Here is a 26,501-nt window from a genome sequence, read left to right as displayed (position 1 = left end):
GATTCTCATCTCTCCCTGCTGAGAACACTAAGCTCCATATTTGCTCTCCTCTCTCTGAGGATAACAGGCTCTCCAGGCCGGGAGTGGAGCTCCCAGCCGCTGTTCTCTCTGAGGCTGATTGGTGTGGTGATGAGCGAATGAGGGCCAGGGGAGCCCCACACACGCACTCGCACACACACACACACACACACACGCGCACACGGACACGCACATGCACACACACAAGCACACTCACACACACACACACACACACAGACTGAAAGGGTTAAGCTGGCGGTCAGGGAGGAGACCTGCTCTGTGTCCAGGATGTTGAGTGGTGCGGTGGTGTGCTGTTAAGCTGTATGAGGCCTCTGCGGGCTCCACTCGGGGCCTGATTGGGCCTGTAAGATCACAGGCCCCTTCTATGCCTCCCCACCCCCTCCCCCCTCCCCCCTGAGGGCTTCTCTCCCCACATCCTCCCTGCTGATTATCACCACTGCCAGCACTGCCTCTCGCTCTCCAGCTGCTGTCCGCACTGGCTCTGAGGCTGGAGCTAATTTAAACAGGCCGTATGGAGGAAGAAGACTTTTTCACACGGCCCAGAGAGCTCTGCACTGAAACAGCCCTTCTTCTTAGACTGGGACTGTCTGGCCTCTCCAACACTATCCGCTGCTGTTCACAACAGAGCTGGTTCACATTGGCAGAACAGTCGTATCACTTTTTGATCGAGTTTCCCTGTGGACTATTGAAAACATTTCCAGAGCTATTGTAAAATCAAGGTCATTATCGTAACTTGCAAACAGTTCACAGAAGGCATGGAAGGCGATTTCAACACAACCAAAGTAGAACATCTCCAACATGTGTTGGTTTGCAGGTGTTATCTCAGGAGGGGGGTGGGGATAAGCTCAGAAAGTAGAGCAAACGCTGTAGTAGTGTGGTCTGCCCATTCAGTCCCAAAGGAGAATATCAACAATGTCTCTATATACTACCTTATAAACATCAATATACATCCCATGTGTACATGAAGTTCAGGTATTGTATCATCACCATCAAGCCAAAGGGGTTTTCTGTTGCTGCGAAGTGTGTTTGGAGTTTAAAGTGGCTTTCAAAAGGTTACACATTGCTCATCAAGTGGCGTGTAGCACTGTTGAAAGTCAGCTTATGTTCTGTCGTGAATAATTTAATTTCTGAGAGAAACACTGTATGTTTGACCAGGATATCTATTGTGTTATACTGGAGGAATAGCTTTTTGCGAAGTAAGGCTAAGTAATTGCAGTATAGGACAAGTGATATTGGAAAATCACAAAAGATGTAAGAGTATTTCACAGTAAAAGACAAACTGCACAAACCACTATTACTGATTTCATAAATTGTGATATTTACTCTAATAAACCTATACATTTATTCTCTTGAGAATAAGCACTGTAATTTACTGTGACGTTATTTGATTTAAAACAATAAATACAGCATGCAGTCTGCAGATACACATAAATATCCATATCACCATTCCCCTGGTAGGTATTCATATAGCCACCTGGATTGGTGCCAACAACTTCCAGAGTCTTACTAGTGATTCTGTGCCAAACCAACATTATATGAGGGGCTGGGAGTGTTGAGGGGGAGTGAGTCCTCTGTCAGTCCCCCAAGGCTCTGGGTTCTTTCTGCTGAGGCTGCCCTGGGTCGGCCTGGAACACGGAGGGCAAGTCGCTGCTCCACACCCCCACCATGCTAAATGGCTGCATTGTGACGGCAGACCTGCTCTCATCTTCATGTACAATCTCTTTTTTTTCCTTCTCCCAGCACATAATGACCCCAGACTATGTGACGACAGGCATTGTATCCGACTGGGGCGACTGCATAGAAATTAAAGATGAAGATCAGATTCAGGGGCTGCTGCAGGTCTTTTTCATTGGCGTGCCATATCCTGCCACTGGCTAGGATGATTTGAAGGTGAGTGAGTGTGTGCGTGCGTGCGTGTGTGTCTGCATGCGTGGGTCAGTGAGTTGTGACTAAGTGCATTATGTACATATATACATGTGAAAAAATTAGGACACCCCATGAAATATTAGTAAGAAATAGTTAAGAAATATAGACATATCAATATCAATATATTTCAATACTTTCAAACAATATCTATAGATAAAGATGATGTAATTGAACCAAAATAAATGAAAATGTAACTTTGTTATAATTTATGTAACAAAAAAAATAATCTAAAAAATAACCCAAAAAACCCTAACCCCTAAAATCCTACTGAGGAAAAAGTTAAGACATCCTATGCCCTAATAGCTGGTATTGCCCCCTTTGGCTGAAATAACCTCAATTAGACATTTCCTCTAACTGTCTACCAGTCTCTGACATCGACTGGGAGAAAGTTTTTACCACTCCTCCATGCAGAGTTCTTTCAGATTTCTTATTTGGGTGTTTTGTATCCATAGCCCATTTCAAATCACCGCATAGCATCTCAATAGGATTAAAATCCGGGCTTTGACTTGGCCATTCCAGAACTTTCCATTTCTTTCTTTTGAGCCATTCCTTGGTGGATTTACTGGAACGTTTTGGGTCGTTGTTGTGTTGCATGGTCCAAATCCGCTTCAGCTTCAAATTTTGGAGAGATGGTCTCACATTTTCCTCAAGCACCCTCTGATACAATAAAGAATTCATAGTGGATTCTATGATGGTGAGTTGGCCAGGCCCTGCTGCAGCAAAGCAGCCCCAAACCATGATATTTCCACCCCCCCATGCTTCACAGTTGGTACAAGGTTCTTGTGCTCAAATGCTGTCTTTGGTTTGCGCCAAACAAGTCTTCTGTTACTGTGCCCAAATAATTCAACTTTGGATTTATCTGTCCAAAGCACGTTGTTCCAGAAGTCCTGGTGTTTGTCTAGATGTTCCCTGGCAAACTTTAGTCTTGCCCTGGTGTTTTTTTTTTTACAGCAAGGGTTTCCTCCTTGCACCCCTCCCATGAAAATCTCTTTCTTCTTGAAAGTAGTTCCCTGATGGTAGATGCATGTACTGTGACATACATTGTGGCAAGAGATACCAATAGGCCCATGATGACATTTTAGGATTGTTGGAAACTTCGTTACGCATCTGCTCTTGGGCTGAACTTGCTAGGACGGCCTGACATGGCCATGTTGGCAGTTGTTTTAAATGTTCTCCACAAATTATTTTCTGGACAATGGAATGGCTGATTTCTAATTGTTTAGAGATGTTTTTAAATCCCTCCCCAGACTCATACTCATCTACACCCTTCTTTTCTGAAGGCCTCAGAAAGATCTGGCCATGGTGATACCACTCACTTCAACAATCAAGAGCAAATCAAACTGAATGTCTTAGGTTTACAGTTTTACAAGACAGTCTCCTCCAAAATCTTAACAATCCTAACAAAACCTCTAACAATGTTCTAATCATTTGCTCCTGTTGTGATGCACTTGATTCTAATTTTAGGCATTTTAAGTAGTAATAAATACGGGGGTGTCCTTATGTTTTCCTCACAAGAAAATTGCATTTATATTAATTACATTTTACAAATCATTTTACAAATATTTTCTCCCAATATATCTCTCAATATTGTTGAAATTAAGAACAAATGTCCATAATGCAATCCAAATATGCTGAGAAAAACGGTTTCCATAGGTATTTTTCACCCGACTGTATGTGTGAGTGTGAGTGTGCGTGTACGTGCACGTGTTTGTAGTTTTCAACACGCAATGGTTATCATCAGATCATCTGCCCACAGCAGGAAATCAATATTAGGTTTAGCCCTGTAATTTGATGCATATCTCGGTTAACAAGCAGGGGTGGCATAAAAGTGCCATTGTAATATACAATGTTATATAATGATTCACATATAATGGCAATCCCTGTAATTTCAGTTATTCATTCATGTAAGCTCAGAGAGTACCTTGTCAACATCAAAGACTTGTAAGGAAGGAGCAGAGATCATACAAACAACCCCTTTCTACAAATGGACAGATAATTGTCTTTAAGGGACCATTAGCATCTCAATGTCACAAGTGCATTCAGCATGCATGGAGCACATACATTAAATCAAGCAAGTCCTGCAAATCTATTGGGCCTAGTGTAATAGACTACAGCCTCAGCGTGCGCATGGGCAAATAATTGCTCATTACTCATGATTGGAGTTGAACTCTTTTTTCTTCTAGATATCTATCAAGGGGAGAGGAAACTGTAGACTACTTTAATCCTTTTAAAATCTCCAGGTTGGCATGACAACTGATGAAACAGACTTTATTGTTCACCAAAAAAGCAATCAAACACAATAGCCATCTATCTCTTCCCTGTTCCACAGAAGCTTCCCAAAATCAAGCTTTTACCTCAGTGAACAATGTGGTATGTCACAGTATACCTGACAGGTATTCACGTCTTTTTAGCAGTACAATCTGACTTCGGCTGGGAATCCCCCTCTCCCAACTATGGCAGCTCAATTTAGGAATCAAACCCAGGAACGGTGATGGCTGGCGGCGGAGTTATGAGAAGATCTTTTTCGTTTAAATAAAGCGATGTGAGGCTAGAAACAGAGGAACACACAGCCCATTGTGTTGCATCGATGTACAGATAGGCCTTGGAGAGGTTTCCTATTGGTCATAGATAGGGCTGTGTTTTGTTATGAAAAAGCTCATTGATGTTCCATCCTCCAAAAGCAAGATATTACAAATTATATCCAGGTCCATCTATGGATTTGTGTGCCACATGCAAATACTGTAGTAACAGTGGAATCCATCATTAGGCAAATAAAAGATAAAAGATACAAGATAAAGATGTTGTAAGTCTATGCACAATCGAGCTGCTCTGCTAAGAGCACATTGTGACTTTAGTTAAAATATTATTGATGGACATCATTGCAATCATTTGCAATTGAAAAAAAAGAAGAATAGACTAGATTTAAAAAACTTCAACTTCAACTTTTTTTAGAAGAGAAAAATGATTCAGGAATCATTTTAATGCATCAAAACTTTACAGTGATATTATCTTTTGGTGGAGAACGTTAGTGGAGCTTGAGCACAACCAGTGCTTAGATCAAGCCATGGTCTTATTTTTTGCATCGGTACCACCTCTGTTTTATATGACTGTGCAGACCAGACTGACCTGAGAGATAACATCATAGCTCCCAAGGGACGATTAAAAAGAAATTAGCCTAAATTGCTGCTAATTTTATGTTGTCTGCTATTTTCCGTATGTTTATCTTGAGCAAGATTTCTCAGAAACTCCCATGTTTTTAATTGCTCCAAATGTTTTATTTTTTTTATGGCTCTGAATTTCCAGTCAGCCACTGAAGCTGGAGATGTTATCAACAATGATGTCAATGTGACTATTTCTCTCCCTTATACTCATTTGCACACATACTGCACAGTTCTTGCATATAATGCACACAAGCTTTCATTCACTTTGATCCACTTTTTGGGATTGCCAGTAGCGGCAGGAAAAACAGTAGATTGAAAATGAGGAATGCACAGAGGGGTGTGCTGTTTACTTGTTCTGCGGCAGCTGGTTAGCTACTCCTTCTGCTATTTTACACCCCCCCTCTTGCTTTTCAATTCCAGCCAGACCACAAACTGAGGGCTGGAATATTGTGCACTGGGGATCAATGCAGTCCTGAGTGAAATGTCAACGGCGACCCTGCTACGTGTCAGGCTGTGGAGGAGTCGTAATGGTTATTGATCCGCTGCGCTTAATGCAGAGCTGCCTTGCCACTGTGTGGGCCAGCTGTAGCAGATAGATATGTATGAGATGAGCTAAAACTGAGAAAATAGAAAAGAAAGAGCCTACCGTTTCCCCCCCCCTTCCATCCCTCCCTCCCTCGCTGCAGATTGATCTTCCTCTTCCTGCTGATTCTGACTGGGGCCTGTCATTATCTTACTCTGTCATTAGGGGCTCCATTGACAGCCTTGGCCTGTCTATGTCACTCTATTGAGACAGCAACACTTTTCCCTCACAGTGTTCCCTACATTTATTAAAATCCCTGACAGCAAGGCTGGCCTCTGAGCACATTAGGGACACCTTAACCCCATTGCTGCTGGTGAGCTTTTAGAGCAAATATATCTGAGCCCTAAGGAAAGGCTAGAAAACATATCAGTCAGAGGAACAGGTTCTAATAGTATCATGTCCAGCAATGCCTATGATAAGTTGAGGTAGGCAGTATGGTTTACGGGCTATGGTGCCCAGTTATGGTATTACAAGGTCAGACCCCCTGTGTAGTTAGTGGTAAGGTCTGGGTAGTCTATCGTCTGAAGTACTCCATCAGGGTCATGGCTATGGTAATGTCAGTGATGGTTGGCCAACATGATTATCATGTTATCCCATCTCTGAACACACATGCATGAATTTGATTGTGGAGCCAGTTTTGTTTATTGCACAGGGACAATTCCTTTGTTTGTCAACAATGTGGAATGTACCTAATCTTTTGAAGTGGTTTTATAATGAGTAATGAAATATGCTTATTTGTCAGCTTTCGATCTATGCAAAGGAAAGTACACATTTAAGTAATGGAGAATGATTTAAGCCTTTTGCAACCCAGAGATGAAGCCCAGCAATCACTGCATCTCTTCAAAAGCTTTATCTGTCTTCAAAAATGATGAATGTCTGCTTTGCTGCTTGAATGTGCCAAGCTTTTGTGCTACGCTCCGTTTCTGAACTATTACCATGGCGACTTGACAAGTTGGAGACATTTGTGGTGGCTGTCAGGACTAGAGGAGAGCAGCAGGGAGCTGCTGCCGGGGTGCTGTGTGTTGGTTGGAGATGGTGGCAGGACCAAGCTATTGTCGCCTGTGTGGACAAGCTCTCTCCATGTCATTGGAGGCACAATCAGGTAGGACCAGGGGGTCCCTGACTGGCTGGCCATGTAGCACACAGGCTGCTCAATGGGACAGAAGTTATTGGGGGTTTGGGATGAAACTGATGACATGGTTGGTGACAGAGACTCATCATTTGAGTGTGATACAAGTATTTGAGCTGCTAGGCTGTAATGTTGCTTGCCCTGCCTGGAAAGATTTATCCCAGATTGCAGGGCCTTAGGGGTCAGCAGCCATACATGTGGGAGCAGTTTAAGGTTTGTCTGAATAAATTGCAGTTGTGTGGGGGTATTACTAACGTAGCAAAAGTGGACAACCTCCAGGTGTCAGCTAGTCAGAGAAAAATAATCGACACTAATCAACTACTGGTATAGATATTTCTCAATCATATGTTGGTGTTATAGCAGGTGATTATAGCAGTTTAACATTTACAGGACAGTGAGGGCCTAGTTTACTGTCAATAAATGCTGCAGGAAATAGATTACATGTCCAATCTTGACTATTGGCTTTATTGACATGATTTTGAGGACATTCTACAAATGTTGATTCTACTAAATGTTGTATTTCTCATTATTGTTTTTATCTTTTGTGGTTCATATATTTCTCCCCGAACAGATTTCTTAAAGAGTAAAGATCTTCTGCATGAAATTATGAGTTCAGAATGTGCTGTTATGGAGATGTATATTGGGCACTTACTGAAGCACAATGAATGTCTTTCTCCACAGAGGTTGAAATTATAGGCTGGCTCCTGCTTGCCAAGAAGAATATTTTATGTCTTTCTGTGGGGAGGAAATGTTTAATACGACCCCCACTGGGAAACAAAAAAGTAATGCATATCTCACTGTCTCTCCTGTCTGCTAGCATGATGAAATAGAAATTCTAATGCATTTTAGTTTTTCAAATAGTATGAGTTGATGGACAGAAGAATATCATATGTATGAACACCCGGGGTTTAATGCACTCTACAACACTGCCATTCCACTGTTCCATTGAACAAAACATGTTCCAGAATATAAAGGAAAGGCAAAGCAGAAAATGGTTCCTAAGGCTTTCGATCAAGCTCCTGCATTCATGGCAAAGTCTAAAGGGCATGTCAGTCCTCTTGCATCTAAGAGAGGTAATTATCCTTTTCCTGTCACAGAACAACAAACGATAGCCAACTACTGGGGTGCATTTGCAGGAGCTGAAATGTGTTAATAGGAAGGAGAAAAGAGGTTTAATTTTCAGGCAGCTGCATATCTACTTTTACCATGTTGCTTTTCTCAATGGTCATTTTATTTGTATATGTTTTTGTGTACATAGTATGTGTCGTGGAGGGGTGGAGTGGGGATGTTTATGTCTTTGTTTGTGAGCTTTTGAGGGTATATTTATATGGCCTATACATTAACATATGTATTTATAGCCCTACACTTTCTTGTAGTCATCTTTTTTGTTGTAGCCATTTCACACTCTATATTGTCCAAGTAATTTCCCTTTCAGCATCTCTGTTTTTTACCTTTCAGAAAGAGCTGTGAATGGAAGGAGAATTATCACAATTACTCATATAATTGAGCTGTCTTTGTAGCAAGTGCAGCTTCAGTAGCCTTTTTCCATCAGCCAAAATGGTTTCATTATATGGCTTTTTCATATTCCCTGACACGGGGCTCCACTGAGGGCCTGGCGCGTGGATGAGATGCTGGGGGAACAGAGCGAATCATTAAGGTCACAGTAGGAATAATTATCCCAGCTATGGAAAGAGCATCTAGAGCCTTTTCTCTCCCCCAGCACAAATGCACTGTCCACGGCTTTTAGTCACAAAGAACTTGGTAACAAATGGAGCTTCCACCTACTACTTATACAAAGAAGAGAGGGGGAGAGTAAGAGACTTGTATCAACATGACAATTTTCCATCATTAAGACTAATGACAGGCACGGACTGTGGGGATCAAGGGGAACACAAAAAAGAGAGCGCATTCAGGTGTTGGCTGAGTGCTGACCTCCTTCCACTCTTTGTTGGCGACTTAACTCTTAACAAAAACTAGAAAGAGGCTCCAGACTAAGGCGCAGTGGCAGCTGAACTTCAAGCAGCCCAGTCCTCCATGGGCAAATTACTTAATTGGGAAATTTGCATGTTTCCCATTTGTGAGGAAATTAATTCAATAAGGCATCCATTTGCAGCTATTTAATTAAGCATTGTTTTAACATGGGTCACACTAAATTAAACAAATACTTTGCTTTATCCTGTGTATAATGTGCCCCTCTCCTATTCTTTTTCTTCTTGAGATCGAGTTCTTCAGTAAGATCATGAAAAACCAACACTTTATTACATTTCAGTCCCCATGATTCTCTTGAATCGATTTTCTGATTAGTTTGACGATTTTGGATACCCAGTTCGTTTCATCTCCAAAGCAACAGCTACAACTGTAAAACATTGAAAATGTCAATGTCAGGCTGGTTTATTTTTTATTTTAGCTGAATTAAGTAACAGACATCCTTTTTCCCCAGCTCCACTCAGGTAATTGGTCATTTTGTGGCCAATTTCAGGCAGGTTGGAGGCTTGCCGCCACACACTGACCCCTGCTTCTGTTGTAATGGGGAGCAGCGCTTCTCCCAGAGTCCATTGGGGGTTGCCACAGTGTTGCCTTTTCACATTCTCAGGTGAGACAGAAGGAGTTCCAGTGTATCACTTTTCATGGGATAGAATATCATAGGCCTTATGTTTTAAGAGCATTTTTTACTTACTGTATTTTGGTCTAATATATAACTTTATAAACCAGGTTTTGGACAATCACAGGACTTGTCCATATCCGAGCCTTCTCAATTTATCTTTTTTTACAGACCCCTCTCAAAATACTGGAATATGGGAAGTCACTCAATGCAGTATTATTCAGTATAGGTGTCCATTACTAGCAATGTCTGGAGACAATTAGGTTAGCCTGATCTTCCAAAGACTGATATGGTCCCTAAGCCAAGCAAGGCAAATATACAACCTGGTAAGAAAATAATAATGAAAAAAATAGGACTAGAAGTCATATTATAGGCTTGGGAAACATTCACAGATCACAGGTCCAAAAACCAGAGTGAACAGACTGCTTTTTTATTCAACCTTTGACAGATGCTATGTAGCATATAATTTTCTCAAAACAGCACAACAACAGTTGGAGAACAACCCTGTCAATTTCAAACACAGCTTTATAGTGAATATTTGGGATCCTGTGCTTGTTCAGTGTCACTTTATTTTCAATTGTAGTTGATCTAACTCCTCATCAGGAAGTCCCATATATGGATGGTTGTCTGGATGTGTGAAGAGACTCCGCAGAGTGGTTGCTGGGCCGTGATCACTCAGGAGCAACAAGTCCAGTCCAACGGCTCAATACAGCCAACATCTCTCCCAGTCCAGCCAAAGATCCTCACAGCATAGATAGCCAGGAGACAGAAACAAGACAGGCAAATGTTATAAATATCATTAATCTCTTCACAGATTTATCAACTACATGAAGTAAATCAAACAACTGACTATTGATGGTAAATGATTTTCATTTTTTTTAAAGAAGGCTCTCTGGTGCAGACGTGATTCAGTGACAGTGCAGATCAGTGAAGGTTTTGTACACTAACTCCCCCCTCACATCCCCTATGTATTGTAATCATATGATACAATCTTATGATAAACAATTCCATGATACGTTTTAGAGTTTGATATGTCTCTTGTCATCTGTCTGAAATAAGTAAGGGACAATAACATAGTATTAAGCATATTGTTATATTATTATATATGAATATTGCAAACACACAATGTCTTATAATCATAATTTCACAGTTTTGCTGTTATATGAAGAAAGTATCACAGCAGCTCAACATAATAAATAATAATTCATGGAATTTATCAATTGTGTTGCATTGTTATTTCCTTTCATATTGGTGTATTTGTTTACATGGTAACATTCACAAATCAATTCATTTTTTTATGCTACATTGAATAAGAAAATAGTCTCTAAAATTGAATGAATTTGTAGCTGGTGCCAAGTGAAGCAGCAAATTACAATAAGGCAAAGACCTCCAAGTGCAGAGAAGGAAGCAGGAAACCCTAACCAGAATTCGTATTGATCACATTTGGTTAAGTTACAATATTTCACCAACAACAGATATCAGAAACATACTGTATCAACCCAAAAGAAGATAATTTGAGAGAATTAAGAGAATTGGTCTGCCACAGTGTCTAAATAGAGCATAATGCTAGTTCAGTAGCACTGTTGTCACTGTAGAATATACGCCTTCCTTAACCTTTTTGGGGGTAATTCAAATATATTTGAGAATAATTAATGTCTAGCGTGTGTGCATTAAGAACAATAGAGCAATCATAATAAAGCTCACATAGTAGATAATCATTTTTTCCACTGCTGTCTTATAATGCACAATGTGAAGATTTTGGAGCACCATCAGCCTATACAGAGAGAAGTGATTCACAGAGTACTGTACATGGAAAAAACATGATAACAAATGGACAAATAATGTAATATTTCTTATTACAAGCTACAAACTATCTATTTGTGCAACATTTAATGCAATGTAGTGTATGTACATATTCAAGAGCAACATTATTGATAGAATATCACTTCACTGCATCTCATGCATCAGACCATAGCCATTAGATTAGCCTGTCTCCCTTCAACTGAGTACATGAAACAAACAGAGTATCCAGTAGTATCCTGAGTATCCTGTGCACCAATAACAGTAATTAATCATTGACATTTACTTACATTTACCCTCGACCTTCAACAATCTGATGCAGCATAAGGACAGAATTAGTTTAGCCAGCCATGGGTGCAGGGAAAATTAATCTAAGAGACATTTTGTCTTTTTCCAGACACAGCATTAATATTTGGTGATCAAATGTAGTTTGGCGTAACAGTTAATGTGGGGTTTCCATCAGTGACCTCAGTCTGTGACACTCCAGCCCTGGTCCCCTCCACCTCAGCACTGGCTGCTTACCCTCAGGTGAAGAGCAGCAGGTGTTAAAACACACTCAGCCATAGAGCTATACTCACTGCTAATGAGTCCTGTCTCCTTAAACTCTCTCTGTCTCTCTCACACCCATGCTTCCATGCACACAGGGCTTTATTTTTAGTGTAGCCAGTAGAGCAATGCCATGATTACACCCGAAGATGTAGACATTATAACCTGTAAGACTGACCACTAGGTTCCCACCATTTGTAAGGAGACAATAATGTAACTAATCTAATTAAACATGTTTCAATCTAAGTGATCCCTTGAGTATGAACTTCATAATAACATCATAATTAAGTTAAAGTTAGTTGGATTATTACTATAGCATTGACCTAAAATAAACCCACGAAGTTGTCTCTCCATACTTATTGAAAAATAATAATTACTTCATTCTTAGAAATAACAATATCATTGTATTTGAATATTGTGGATATTGTATTATATCCCTCTAAACACTGAGAAGGTCACAATTAATTCTAAAAGCATTTAAGAAAAACAGTAGGCCTATAATGTAATGTGCATCTAAATATCATCATTCATATATTTCATTATTTTTTAGGACAATTATTCAAATCTGACTGTATTTCTCTGTCGAGAATGCTCTTTAGAACTACAAAGTATTTTGTATCTATTAATGGTCTAAAATACATTGCTCAGAACACGCATGTTCATCTTAGAATTCCAGTTTGCAGATACTATAATCGGGGGGAAATAATGACAGTTATCAGTCGCACCCACCAAGTGCCCATAAAAATGTCCTCTGTTCTGGAAGATGATAATTATTGGTTGTACTACTATTATCATTGTCGCTGTTGATAAAAAAAAAACTTGAGGTATTTTTCAAATGTAATTCCAGATACAAATTACATTAAATTGGCCATTTTAGAGGAGAGCACTGCAGTTTTTTTTATAAGCCAATATTTCACAGAATTCTTCAAATTCAGACATCCACTGACAGTTGGCACATTGTGCGAAGAAGATATTTCACACCGCGATGTCAGCGCTCGCATTTTCAAAATACATTTGTAAGTTACTTGTTCTGCTTTGAGGTCAATTATGTAATTAGGTTGATAATCACAGTGACGGAATTTAACTGCCTTTAATTTGTTATTCAGGTGGATATTTTAAACTGCCGAGGGAACAGACTAGTGGTGTTTTTGCTTGCGTCTCATCCATTGCAGGTGGACTCCAGAGAGACATTGAAAAGTAAAATGAAGATCTGGATTCTCGCTGCTTCTTCATCACTTTTTATGAGTGATGCGCAATGGAGTTTTTCTGATCTCCAATGGTGGGGATTTATTTTCTTCTTTTCCATCACATGATTTTCAAAGTTGAGTAAGTGCAAATAGCCTTAATCGTCATTGACACCAGCTATCTCAATTCTAATTGAAATATGGAGCCGATTAAATTAGCGTATACTGTCAACTGCAGCATGCCCTGTTTGGTGTGGTTTTGTCGGTTTTTAAAAGAAAACTCAGCCAAGAGCAAAGAAAAAAAAACTGCTGTTTCGTTAGTTCAGATTAATCAAACGTCCATGGACAATCATTGTTCAATGTCTGTAGACTATAGACTTAATGGTAAACCGGCCGCACCCCCATCCACGCTGCGAATCAATTAAAGGAGCCTATGTTAATATAGGGCTGTTTTACGATTAAAATAGCCTACATTCATGTCTTTTCGTGTTTCGTTTATTCATGTGAATTCGAAACATTTAATTGAAAAATTATTTATTTGAATATCAACACAAAATATGATCTCGGCCAACGGTTTTACCAACTTCTGTAGACGTCTGTTGAGCAAATTAATTTTCTAACCATGGCCATTAGCCTGGCTCCATATTGAATATGGCATTTTATTATTTTAACTATTTCCTCTCAAATAATGACGACTGACTGTGAATAGGCATAATGTATTGTATTGTAAAAACGATACAATCTTCAACCATAATCAAGCAATATGTGTTTAATTTCAGTTACGTTTCATTGCAGGCCTATATTGTCTCTTTCGTCTGTATTATTATTTGTATGATAATCCATACATTACCTGTTTGCCGAAGTCTCAGAACATTGTCTTTTGTCATTGTTATATAGCCTTTACATCCATGCTTTATGCACTCCAAGATCACTAGTGGGATAAAGTTGTTGGTTAATTGGCTCGAGACACAAATCATATTTTATCGTGTAGGTCTACCTCTTGAAGTTATATTACTGTACATTTACTGCAGACTGGAGCAATACGATGAAGGCAGATGCTGCATGTAGCCAGTCCAGGGTCAGGACTTAAAACAACTTTAAAATTATGTTTATTTTGTCAATAATATGAGGTGCATGTTACAGCAGCTTAGCTTACACCTAACATTCAACAGGACATCTTTGCTCACCTAATTGAGGCCGCGTGCCATTGCAAGTGTTAAATATATGGCTAATTATGCGTATGAAAATTAAACATCAGTGTTATGCTAATACAGTTTGCTTCAGCTGTGGATCAGAGCACTTGAGACCGGCATTTAATCAGATGTGCCTGTAAGTAATCCATCTGGGCATGTGAGCTCCAAAAACACCATCATATTGAGCAAGGCTATCATAATATCTTAAATGAAAGAAAAAAACTGAATATTGATGTAAAATACTTTATCTAGGCTATGCCTCAAAAGTATAGATGCAATTAATAGATAAGTTTAATTAGGCTAATATAATAACAATAAAAAAACTATATATCTTAAATGTTCAAATTAATGACCTATCACCATAACTAGTGTAATCACACATGATTGAATAACATGGTCTATTACTTCATTAGTACGATTGGATTACATTTGGCCAATTATCATGACATTATTATCATTATTATTGTTGTTGTTGTTATTATCATTATTATTATTATTATCATTATTATTATTGTCATTATTAGTAGTACTATTATTGTTGCTGTGTTTATTAGCAAATGGCTGTATTTTATTAGTTGTGTATTGTTAAAATAAGACATTTGGGATTTTGGTGTCTATTTACTTATATATTCCATTGCAACCTAAGCAATGTTTTTTAGAAAATTGTCATCTCAGAACTGAATCTCAGGTTTGTTGTTTTTCTTGAGTTTAGCAGGTCCTTCGGACCCAACCCCAGGATCGCCAATCGGCATCATTCTTGGATAGAGTGGACCAATCAGCGACCGTCTTTGATGAATATTCATGAATCCCTGATTCAAACCTTTGAGCGAGTTTGTCTGGATCCACTGCATCATACCTAGGACTTTTCACAGAGACAAACTACATTTTCTTATGAATGGAAAGAGAAAAAATCCGTGCAGCTTAAATTGGGATCCATCCTTCACTGAGATCATAGAAGAAAACAAAAAAGGAAGAGACGAGATCCGCCAGAAGAGATGACAATGACTACAATACCAGAAAGTCTTAATAGCCCTGTCTCAGGAAAAACCGTTTTCATGGAATTTGGGCCACCGAGTCAACAAATGTCGCCTTCTTCAATGTCTCACGGACACTACTCCATGCACTGTTTACATTCTGCTGGTCATGCCCAACACGAGAACTCCTACAGTCCAGCCTCATCATTTCCCAGATCTTTGGGTTATCCATATGTGAACTCCGTCGGCAGCCATTCCTCAAGTCCATATATCAGCACTGTGCAGTCCTACCAACACAGCTCGGCACTCACACAGACACGGTTAGAAGACACAGGTAAGCATAAACATTTCATATTGTTTTGCCTTTTATAATGTTCTTGGAACGTGCAGGCTTTTCTTTTTCAGTCCAGCGAGCAAAACGTTGGATTGGAAAAGCAGCCCTGCAGATGTTCGGGTATTAGGCCTGGTAATTATTTATTGCGTAATGCTATAAACAATGTATGCAATTAAGGGTAATTATAGCTAAACTACAGCCTGTAAAACTTGCACAGTGATGCTCATTGCTGTGCAGCGACGTTGGCAGCGAGCTGTCTGATGAGTGACTCTGCTCTTTCCACCTCCTCTCAGCCCCAGAGACAGAGAAGAACACCGTTGTGGAAGGCGGAGAGGTGCGCTTCAATGGGAAAGGAAAAAAGATTCGCAAACCAAGGACTATCTATTCAAGTTTGCAGCTACAGGCTCTAAACAGAAGATTTCAACAAACTCAATATTTGGCATTGCCAGAGAGAGCCGAGCTCGCAGCTTCGCTGGGACTCACGCAAACACAGGCAAGTCAACGCATCCTTTTTATTTCCTAAATATGATGTTTTGGTGACATGCAGGACAATTGTTCATATTCCCCTTTTGGTTTAGTTATCTTCGCATATGTTACATAGAGCTCTGTTCGCATGTTTTATAGAATAAAATGGAATGAATAACATTGCAGACTATCGAATATATTGTTACCATACATTTAGCCTATAGGGCTCTAACACAACGTCTATTTCAGGGGTGGGCCGTTGGATAGGCTGCTCATGGCTTAACTTTGAAGCAATTCATATGTATTTTATTTTTTTCTATCTCTTGCGTTCTTGTAGAGATAGACTACTTATTAAAGTGTGCATGAATATAATCATATCGTTATGTCATCATCACACAACGGCTAGGGCATAGCAAAGATAGCCTATCGTTTCACGTTTTTTGCGAATACAAATTCAATGATTTGCCCATGACGTTGTGGGATATAACCGACTCTTATCATTTGTTTTAGATTGGTTTAAATGCTCTAACCCATTCATTAATAATGACCTTAATTCTATATTTTCAGGTAAAGATTTGGTTTCAAAATAAGCGATCGAAGTTCAAGAAACTGATCAAACAAGGTGGTGGCACAATTGACATCAACGCTTTAAATCAAAGTTTGGCCAATGGTCGCGGACTTTCGACCGGCTCTCCCCCAGTAACCCCTGTTTGGAGCTCACCGGCCACCGTGAAAACCTCGATGGGTACCCCGGGGTCTTACATTCCCAGTTACACCTCATGGTATCCAACCGCACACCAAGAGTCTATGCAGCAGCCGCAGCTCATGTGAACAGAGACTGATAGACCCCCGCCCTCTATACCGCCATGGTCCATGTCAGGAGATTTGGGGTCAACCACCCAGCGTGGCCTTGCACTGGCCCGCTGCAGCCATGCACAGAGTTTGCTCCCAAAGTTGCCAGCTGACATATCGACCTCCTCATCGACCTCCTCAAGTCAGTCCTCAAGGATCCTCAAGGACCGACGGCACAAAGAATGGCACAGAGAACAGCCTGATGGGAGCCGAGAGACTGAAATGGCACCGTCTGAGCCCGCGGGCAAGAAGACCTTTCATGCCCACGACAGACACCGGATATTGTGATGAAAAATGGGTCCTTCAAGCTGCTGTTATTATCTTTTGTGACATTTCAATAGGCTATGTGTTAAAGTAAATATATTGAGCTGTAACAGTGAGAGTATATTTATCTTAGGTTTGATTTCATGATTTTCTACATCTCCTCCTATCCCATTCTATTATGATAAAATAGGCCCGTGAAGCCGTTACCCAGATCTGTGTTGACCTATCAGATTCTCTTAAGGTTAACATGATGATGATGCATGGCCTTAACCGCTGCATCAAAACAGACAAAAAGGTCCTTCAGACCTTGACCAACCAATGATGCCAATACTACAATTGAGAGTTTACCAAGTAGGGCTTACTTTGTATGCCCTATTCTTATTTTGATTGAATCGTTAAAAACGATTCAGCTGTTGGAATTCGTCGCTCAACTGCAGTGTAGGATAGCCTATAGCGTGAGCCATTGCGCAATCCACACATCATTCTATTCACTTGTTTTTTTGTATGTGTTAATTTAATTTAACTTAAATTATTAAGACTAGATTTTGTTTTGTTTTTCAAAGACTGTGTTGATTTAATATCAGGTGTGTTTGAATTATGAAATGACAACAATGTGTTGTTAATGCTGCACTAATGCAGCAACACTCCTCTTACCAGGGAGCCCAAAAGGAAAACAAACGATTCGCTGCTTTAGAAAGAGCATTAAGGGGATTCCGAGGATTGTTTGTCACTGTGTTTATGGAAGTGTTGAGCGAGCGGATGTAAATAATAGGCATTTTCAGCTTTGATTTGTGCTGTACTAATCGATACGTTGTGTAATAGGTTTGTATGTGTTCATTAAGATAAATGTTTAGCAGTATATATCTATATATATCTATATATATACATCTATATATATACATCTATATATATATATATATATATATACATATTTAGTTTTGTATTGATCACTTTAATTTATTGCTTTGTTTTATGGAATTTATGTACATAATATGTAAAGTTTGAAAACAGTAAAACTATGATTTAAAAGGACGGATTCACATGTCAGACTCCTTATAAAACACAATATAAAGTGTCCAGCCCTCATTGAGTTGCCAAGCTGGGCTTACGTGTGTTGGTGGCGACAGCGCTCCAATGTTTGCCTTTGGGATGGGAACAATTAATGCAAAGTGAAACCATACGACGACTCGACAGGTTTCTTCATCGAAATGTGATAATTTAGCCTTGATCATCAAAACAGTGCTCTAAAATAGTCTTACAAACCAATCCTTGCACTAAAACTATATGGACTATACCTATGATTTTGAATGAGCCCAGTGCTAATAGTGTGTCATTCTATGGGCAATAGCACACGCTTATAAAGCCATAAATAATATGTTGTCCATGTTAACACTTTTGGGAGTGAGTAGCTTATTTGAGGCCTATCCGTTTTTTGGACCCGTCTACTGGTGGTCTCTATCGCCGCGCTGGAGTCCTCGTCGATGATCTGTCGGTCTCTGTGACATTGTAATTCCTTCAACAAAATACTACTTGTTTCTTTTCATTTTCATTTAGCCGCTATAAGCTCCTTTCTACTCGTCGGTGGTTCAACAAACCCCGTTTTCATCGATGAATAGGGGAGAGAGCAATGGTGTGTGTTAAGTGAATAATTGGGCGAGAGGCAGGTGCTGCAAAAAGACTGGTTGGATAAAGGGGGTTGGGTAGGGGGAGTTTAAATGCAGATAAGTAAAAGTGAAAAGTTCAAAGGGGCTCTTGTTTGGGGTTGATGGTTTAACTGCGCTTTTACAGAAAATTCTGAAGCACCCAATGAGCTGAGGAAAGGAGCAAGTGTGAAAACAATAGACTGCAAATATCCAGTGCATCAGTTATACTCAGTTATAATTCACTGTTCTATATTTCATACAGTCTATATTATATATTGTATCGTATAGCCTATAAACCCTCGTCTAAAAACCCCGTTAGTAGAATAAAATATAGGCAACTGCAGGCACAAGCTCGTTTACGTCCTGGTGTTTATAAAGCCTTAAAGGGAAATGTTTCGTGGCTACTTTGTTTAATTTCTAATGCAAAATCACTTGGATGTGGGTATGTGTGTGTGCGTGTGTGTGTGTGTGTGTGTGTGTGTGTGTGTGTGTGTGTGTGTGTGTGTGTGTGTGTGTGTGTGTGTGAGAGAGAGAGAGAGAGAGAGAGAGAGAGAGAGAGAGAGAGAGAGAGAGAGAGAGAGAGAGAGAGAGAGCGCTCAAGCGTATTTAGCCTAAGGAGAGAATTCCAATGAATATGTAAATGTTGTCATTCAGCAATTAAGATGACAAATTTGACACAATTTGTGTGGCCTGCAAGGATGCTCTCTTGTTAGCCGGTTTGGCCAGAAAAGGCCCAAGCCTTCCCCTGAGAAAACCCGCAGCAATCGTGTGGCTTACTCTCGGCCACAAATTGCCCTTGAGTGGAGTTACAATGCAATGTTACTGCCATTATTATAACGCTTTTATTATCATTGTCATTTTAATTCGCGTTATATTTATTATTAATATATAATATTAATAATAATAACAATAATAATAACAATAATAATAACAATAATAATAACAATAATAACAATAATAATAACAATAATAATATTCTTAATAATACTAATTATTATTATTATATTATTGCTGGTGGTAAAAAAGACTGCCTTGGTCTTTTTTTGTTTTTGCTTGTTGTTAACGAATGCTTATAGAATTACACTTATCCAAACCTACTCTTGTAACTTTTCACTTCTACCTTTCCCATATCATTTTAATGTTTCGCATTCATTTGGAATGGTAGGTCATTTATAAGGATTATAGTCTTGTGAAAACAATAACTTTATACTATTAAAACATGTGAGTTGTATAGCTTGAAATACATTTCGTTTTCCTTCGACAGACTCGTGCAGCTGCAACCCAAGAGGGTCAGTGTTATTTCACTGTGTTCTCCCCTGATTACGAGCCGAGCCCATCAAACCAACATAATTACAGTCATTTCGCCCTTATTTATTCTAATGCAGTTTCCCATCTCTGGGGTAATTATGAGCAATTTTTTCGCACAGGGAATCTTTCTGCGTTAACAAAAGAGATAGCACTGAAAGAAATTTGCTTCGCAATGAAAAAAGTTAAATAGGTGAGCTGCCATCTCCACGCTGTTCCCTCACATGTTAGGCTGGCAAATTGCTTGCAGGTGTATAGCATTGGTATTGTCAACGTGAAGAGGGTTCAACATTAGCAAAGCACAATGCAACAGTAATGAAGGCAGCAGCTAAATTACAGAACCACTGCAGGCTTATTTCATGCCCCTATCCATTCATATTGCACCCATTTCCTGATTTAAATACAGAACCATTCGTAACGTCACATGGTATTATGTTATATCCGGGAAAATAAAATCCCTGGTTTTTAATATTTTAAAACCCAAAAAACAAACACCAATACGGTAAAAAAGGATTAATATTTGAAGTAGGGCATAGTTCAATATAATAACGTTTATTATCTAAATGGATAATACAATATGTTGGTAACAATGGTTATAAACAGGCTACCGTTCAAATAAAAAAATAAAAGTCTTACCTATAGGCTAGAATAGACAGATACAGTAAATACCATTTCCTGATGTGTGTGTCATCTTGTAGGAGATGAGGACAAATGCTGACCAATAAAGTAGAAACATATCGATGATTAAAATAATAAAAGACGTCATATTTCACTGAATAATAATCATAATAATAACTTTTATTTAAGTTATAATCATAATAAACACCTTTCCTGCAAACTATTATTTATTATTATTATAAACTATTATTGCTCAATAAGTGCAACAGTTTGATAGTTGTCGTTTTGTCCGTAAATACCCCATATAAAATAATGGTTTCCTGGTGCATAATAAAAAGCCTAATAGGTAATAAAACAACGTAATACACGTTTAAACACGTTGCCTTATTGTAAAAAGAATCACTCCATACATACTCACCTTCATCTCTAAGAGGAACCACGCAGACCTTCTCTTTGTCAGGATTTAAAAATCCACGGACTTAGAGGGAGATAAATGAGAATAGCATCCTGAAGCCTGGGCATAGGTTGAGCGCTTGAATCCCATAAACTGTTGCCCATGCAGTGTTAAGTGCTTTAACAGCAGAGTTCGGAATATGACTGAAAATGTCTGCTTTATTTCCCCTCTTTATAGTGGCTGATGGAAAAAATTGTAGATTATTAGCATAAATGTTTACTCCTCATTACGCTGATGACATTGTGCACTCGAGATCTTGGTAATCTTTGGGAAAATTATGAGTAATTTTTAAAAATTTAAAGCAGCAGTTACCATGCAATTCAGGCTAATTCTCGCGTAGGCTCCACACGGATATAATTATCGTCGAGTCAAGATGTTATGCTAAAAACTATGCATTGATATTCCCATTTATTATGTACATACAACTTTGACAACGTTGATGCTTGAAATAGCCTGAAATTGTCTTGCGCAAAAAAACACAGCCCATATTAGGACATCTAAAATTGCGAAGAATTATAAAGTAATTGCAGGCTTTCAGATCGGAAAGCCAGAATGCTCAAACTAGAGCAAATGTGGATGAAATTACAGATCTGGGTATAAATTAGGACAGGGGGTATGGCATTTTCAAGTTGACTACAGGATTCCGGAAGTATAAAGCATGCAGTGCGCAATGTGATGATTTTCCTGTGATGATTTTAATTAATTATTGATTACGACTTGATTTTATATTAGACACATACACATTATAGCATCGAACATCGAACACGTTATGCAAGCAATCATATTGAGAGTTGCTATTGATACCACGGGTAAAAGTCACGTTTCCATGAAGTGGAAGTTTGCAGACATAGGAATGACTAGAAACATTCAACATTATCAGCTAAAGGCCAAACGTCTCAGGACCTCTCAGAAGGAGGTATTTTGAGGAGACCGCATCCAAATGTCTCCAGGGAAACTGTCACGGCACTTTACAAGAGTATGGTGCATTACGCACGTACTGGCTGGCGCATTACGCACGTATGCTAAATGTGTGAAATCTCACTTATTAACCACATCGTCAAAGGATTGTAGCCTACATATTCAACTTTGTATATAGTCACAAATGTGTGTAATTGTTTGGCTCCACGGGCTCACTTAATATGTGGTAGGTAGGCCTCTGCCACCCCGAGGGACTCGTCAAATCAAGATAAAGCAACGACAGCCCCAGGGAGAATGTTCCATCTTGTAATGTGGCAATCACTGACAAGGTACATCCTTGTTATGCAAAACGATTCCATTTTATATAGCTTATGATCACTCAACCAAGGCGAGCTACGGGTCGGCACGATGATCAAACCTTTACTGAAGGCTATGTCCCGTGCAACACCATATGCTTTGAGTGTAGCCTATTATATAGGGACCAAATTATTTGCCCTCGATTATTTAGCATACTGGCTTGACAATTACTTAAAATTATTTGACAGAGGATATCTCAGGTTTCATCATGTTTGCATTTGTTTTGCAAACAACAATTATTATTTATCAGAGAGATCAGAAAGATACCATTTCACCAGAAATATTATTGCAAATAATACAATATGTTAGATATTTTGAGTAACCCCTGCATGTTTACTAAAATAGGCCTAGACAATTAAAAGTGTTCTTAAGGCTATTGGCAATAATCTTTGTGCGCACCGATGAGAAGGACCTTGTGTTGTGTGAGTGAACACGATGTGAGAAATGTTTCCATGTTGTTTAGCTCCAGGCGGTCTTTGGGTCTATTTTTTTGGGTTGGGCTGAGTTCATAAAACGTCTGGAGAGCGGGGCTCTGACTCCAGAGAGTCTGAGGGGTTGAGCTCAGTCATCCGCCCTCATCTTCACTTCGCATGCCAAGGCGTGTTGCTGTTGCGTGCCTTACTCCAGTTCTCTCTGCGCCCCGGGGCACTGGGTCTCGGCTCGGTTAATCATCTTGTCTGTATCGGGTTCCCTGAACCATACCGAGGCAACCGACATAGATTTAACGTGTTCATAAAACATTAGTTAAAATCTAACGATTTGCTACCAGTAAACACAATACATGTCTAACATGTTCTCTTTTTACATGCGTTATATGACATGTTCTAGGCCTATTGCCAGAAGTGTTAAAACATATGAATGAATGAATCGTTTTATATGTGTACGGACATCTTGCGATAAAGATTACCAAGAGTTAGAATTGTGTCTTTTGCCAGACTCAGCTTGGCGCCACGGCTCTGAATGGAGGCGGAGTGTAAAGTTTCTACTATGTCTTTTCAGAAAAATAAAATCTCCATGTATGTAACACGGGATGACACGAAGTTTCAAAGCCAATACAACATGTGATCTCAGTTAAGTCTCATTTTATGGAGAGAAACATGTTGTGCACAGAAAACATGTTTTATTTAAATAACGTCTGATCATATAAAGGAAACACCGCTAACTATAGAAATAAATTAAAGACAAAATACCATCAAAATGTAATACAAGTTAGAATGTGGGACAATCAGTAGCTTAATCAACAAGATTAAGAATTATTTTGTCCACAGTATCAAAAAGAAAATTAAGTCAATATCAAAAGGATGTGGTGGAATATGTAGCCTATACAAAGATGCATTCCGACACTTACCTTATCTACATAAGAGAACAACCATAAACAATATGAGTCATCTGGGTACATGTAATTTATCTTGTACAACAAAACTGAGGTTATTTTCAAAAGGCACGATACTGTTTAAATGTGTGCTACACATGCAGTTATTCACATCCTGCAATCAACGTTTTACTCGCAGGGATGCAAAAGTGACGTCCGCGTAAAAGCATGTCTTCTACTCTGTGGTTGCTTTGGGTAGCCTATTAGTGGTTCATACATCGTATCCATTGAAATGATACAAATAAATAAATACAAAAATAACTGTAAAAAAATCTGTAGCCTAGCATGCCACTTGTCGATGTGAGCAGGAAATACTGCTTCAATCTGCAGGGCACAAATGAAGCAGTTGGTCATGGTTGCTCAAAGTTCACGTCAGGATATAGTACACCGTAGATCAGTAAACATTAGTGTATTGGCGTTTTTCTATTTCACCAGTATATTTCCGAGTAAGAGTCAATTGTTGCCTATTAAAATATTGTCCCAGCGCTCACGGCAGAGTTGTGGTGGTGCTGAACAAGCGGCCCAGCTTGGAGATGTGTCGCAGAGTTCGTTGATGAGTACCAAGAATAGTTTGCCAAGAAAGAAGGCGCATGTGTCGTATTTGGAGGGCTGCTGCTCGGGGGTAATAAGCCTGAGTTGACATTGTTCATTCTCTGATTCTGTGGAAAGTCCCAGGCCGTGGCGGGGGGAGAGCTGCAGGGGGGAGACTCGCTAGAGGCAACTAGCTCATGGGGCATTTCTCCACTTTTCCACAATTTCTTGAACTTGGAGCGGCGGTTCTGGAACCAAATTTTCACCTGAAATAGAACAGACATCGTTATTATGGTTTGAATGGTTGTTCCAAACAAAAACCTTTGTTGATTTGTTGACACTACCAGTTATGGGACACATTTACAAAAACTATATTGACCTACAAGTGTTAAATGGCCAAATTATGGATAGAGACAAACTATAGTATATTACGCGCCTATTTCAAACATGTATTAAGTAAATTGGTCCCAGATTGATGGGCGTATTTGACAGCAACCGGACATTTCAGAGCAGCACTCACTTGGGTTTGTGTAAGGCCCATTGAAGCTGCCAGCTCCGCTCGTTCTGGTAAAGCCAAGTATTGCGTCTTCTGGAATCTCCGTTGAAGGGCGGCCAGCTGGAAGCTGGAATAAATAGTACGAGGTTTCCTAACCTTCTTTGGTTTTCCATTAACCATTCGAATTTCAGGTTCACTTTCTTCTTTCTCTGAAAATGTGATTTAAAAGCATTCATTGGAAACAGTAAGCTATTGGGTCTTGATATGATTATTTTACAATAGATTGTTAACTTATCATAAATAGGAAAACGTTGGCATGTTATTTACCTGCATCCGTGAGAGTCGGCGAAGAGCTCGAACCGTAGGAGCCGTAGGTGGTGCCGGTGTAAGAGGGGTTGAAACCAAGGTCGTATGCTTTGGTGTTGTACGGCATGTTGTTCATAACGGTGCCGTGGTACTGGTAAGACCCCAGGTGCCCATATGGAGACCCCCCTGCGCAATGACCGGGCTGTTGGCTGTTGTAGTAGCTGCTGTCCGTCGCTGTAGACACCGGTAGAGTTGGGGACTCTTTCGATTTGTGCAAGCTGTGGTAATTGTTCGAGGTAATCTGGTTCGAATGCATATCTGTGTTCAAACTGTCAAAAACTCCAGTCATCTTTTCAGGAAAGTGGCGCGAGACGTGCTTAACCAATGCAATTGAAAAAGTCGATTTTGCTGTGAATGCAGAAATCTCATGGATGTAGTAATCAGTTTTGAATTAGAAATGGCATCCCCAGAAACTTGACCAAAAACGACGAAGGTGTCCTTCTCACAGTGGTCTGTGATTGTCTGCTACCTAAAATGCTATGGGCGGGCATTAGGGCATTTATCCAGAGTCACGTGAGAGGCAGGGCATTTATCCAGTGTCACGTGGGAGGCAGAGCTGCTACAGCCCAAGCAGCCAATGAGTACAACGTATGCCTGACACCTCCACACACAGATTTGCAGCTTCCATCATTTGCGTATCCAGTGCATTTAGGCCTAACGTATGTGGAATGGATCTACCGTTTCAAACATATATTTTTTCACAACCAAACGTCTGAACCATAGCCTGACGTATACACATATATCAGCTTACCATCATCAGTTTTTTTTTGTCCCATTATATTTTGAAAGCACTCTGTAACCAACCACCTACCCTATAGGCCTACGTGGGCCTGCGGAAATCCACGTTGTGCGCGATTTGTTTGACATCATAAATTCATAATGAATGATTTAGGCTTTACGCGAAAGTTTACGCGCGGAAATCAGCATGGGAAATAATCAAGTTAGTGCGCCACCTGCCTGTGCTTACTAGAATGAAATGCATTCTCTGAACTGCTTAACAAAGAAAGACAGGTCTCAGATTCTTCAAGGCGCCCGCCAGCCAAATTGATCTTGAGACCCACCCACATAAAGAAACACACACACACACACACACACACACACACACACACACACACACACACACACACACACACACACACACACACACACACACACACACACTTGATATATTCTGCAAAATAATTTCAAGCATGAGTACATTTCAAGCCAGTATTTGCAAAATAATCGAGGGCTACAAACAATTTGGTCCCTACAATACACTAAAATGTAGCTTAGTCTATAATATGTGGGGTGATCCACCCCAGCCAACACATTCTAAACTAAACAGATGAAGATTAGGCTACGCACTAGATTTAGATGTCAATCAGAGTATACATAAACAAATCATTA

General features: G+C 39.6%; 2 protein-coding genes across 2 annotated transcripts; one reads left to right on the top strand and one right to left on the bottom strand.

Moving 5' to 3' along the window:
- Window positions 1-14,954: 14,954 nt before the first annotated feature.
- dlx1a (distal-less homeobox 1a) lies at window positions 14,955-16,767 on the top strand (the record flags this gene model as incomplete). The annotated part of the gene is given in 5 exon segments (XM_080537091.1): window positions 14,955-15,020; window positions 15,024-15,107; window positions 15,111-15,471; window positions 15,765-15,964; window positions 16,504-16,767. Coding segments are annotated over 5 exon segments (975 nt in total).
- A 7,419-nt stretch (window positions 16,768-24,186) lies between these two features.
- On the bottom strand, window positions 24,187-25,401 carry dlx2a (distal-less homeobox 2a; the record flags this gene model as incomplete). Its single annotated transcript, XM_080537092.1, has 3 exons — window positions 24,187-24,516; window positions 24,771-24,955; window positions 25,074-25,401. 3 exons carry the CDS (start codon window positions 25,399-25,401, stop codon window positions 24,187-24,189), a joined length of 843 nt encoding a protein of 280 aa, XP_080393218.1.
- Window positions 25,402-26,501: the final 1,100 nt, after the last annotated feature.

Source organism: Nansenia antarctica (assembly GCF_963989245.1).
Source record: "Nansenia antarctica genome assembly, chromosome: 7".
NCBI lineage: Eukaryota > Metazoa > Chordata > Actinopteri > Argentiniformes > Microstomatidae > Nansenia > Nansenia antarctica.
The sequence above is the reverse complement of the archived record's forward strand: the minus strand, read 5'-3'. Positions and strand labels throughout refer to the sequence as shown.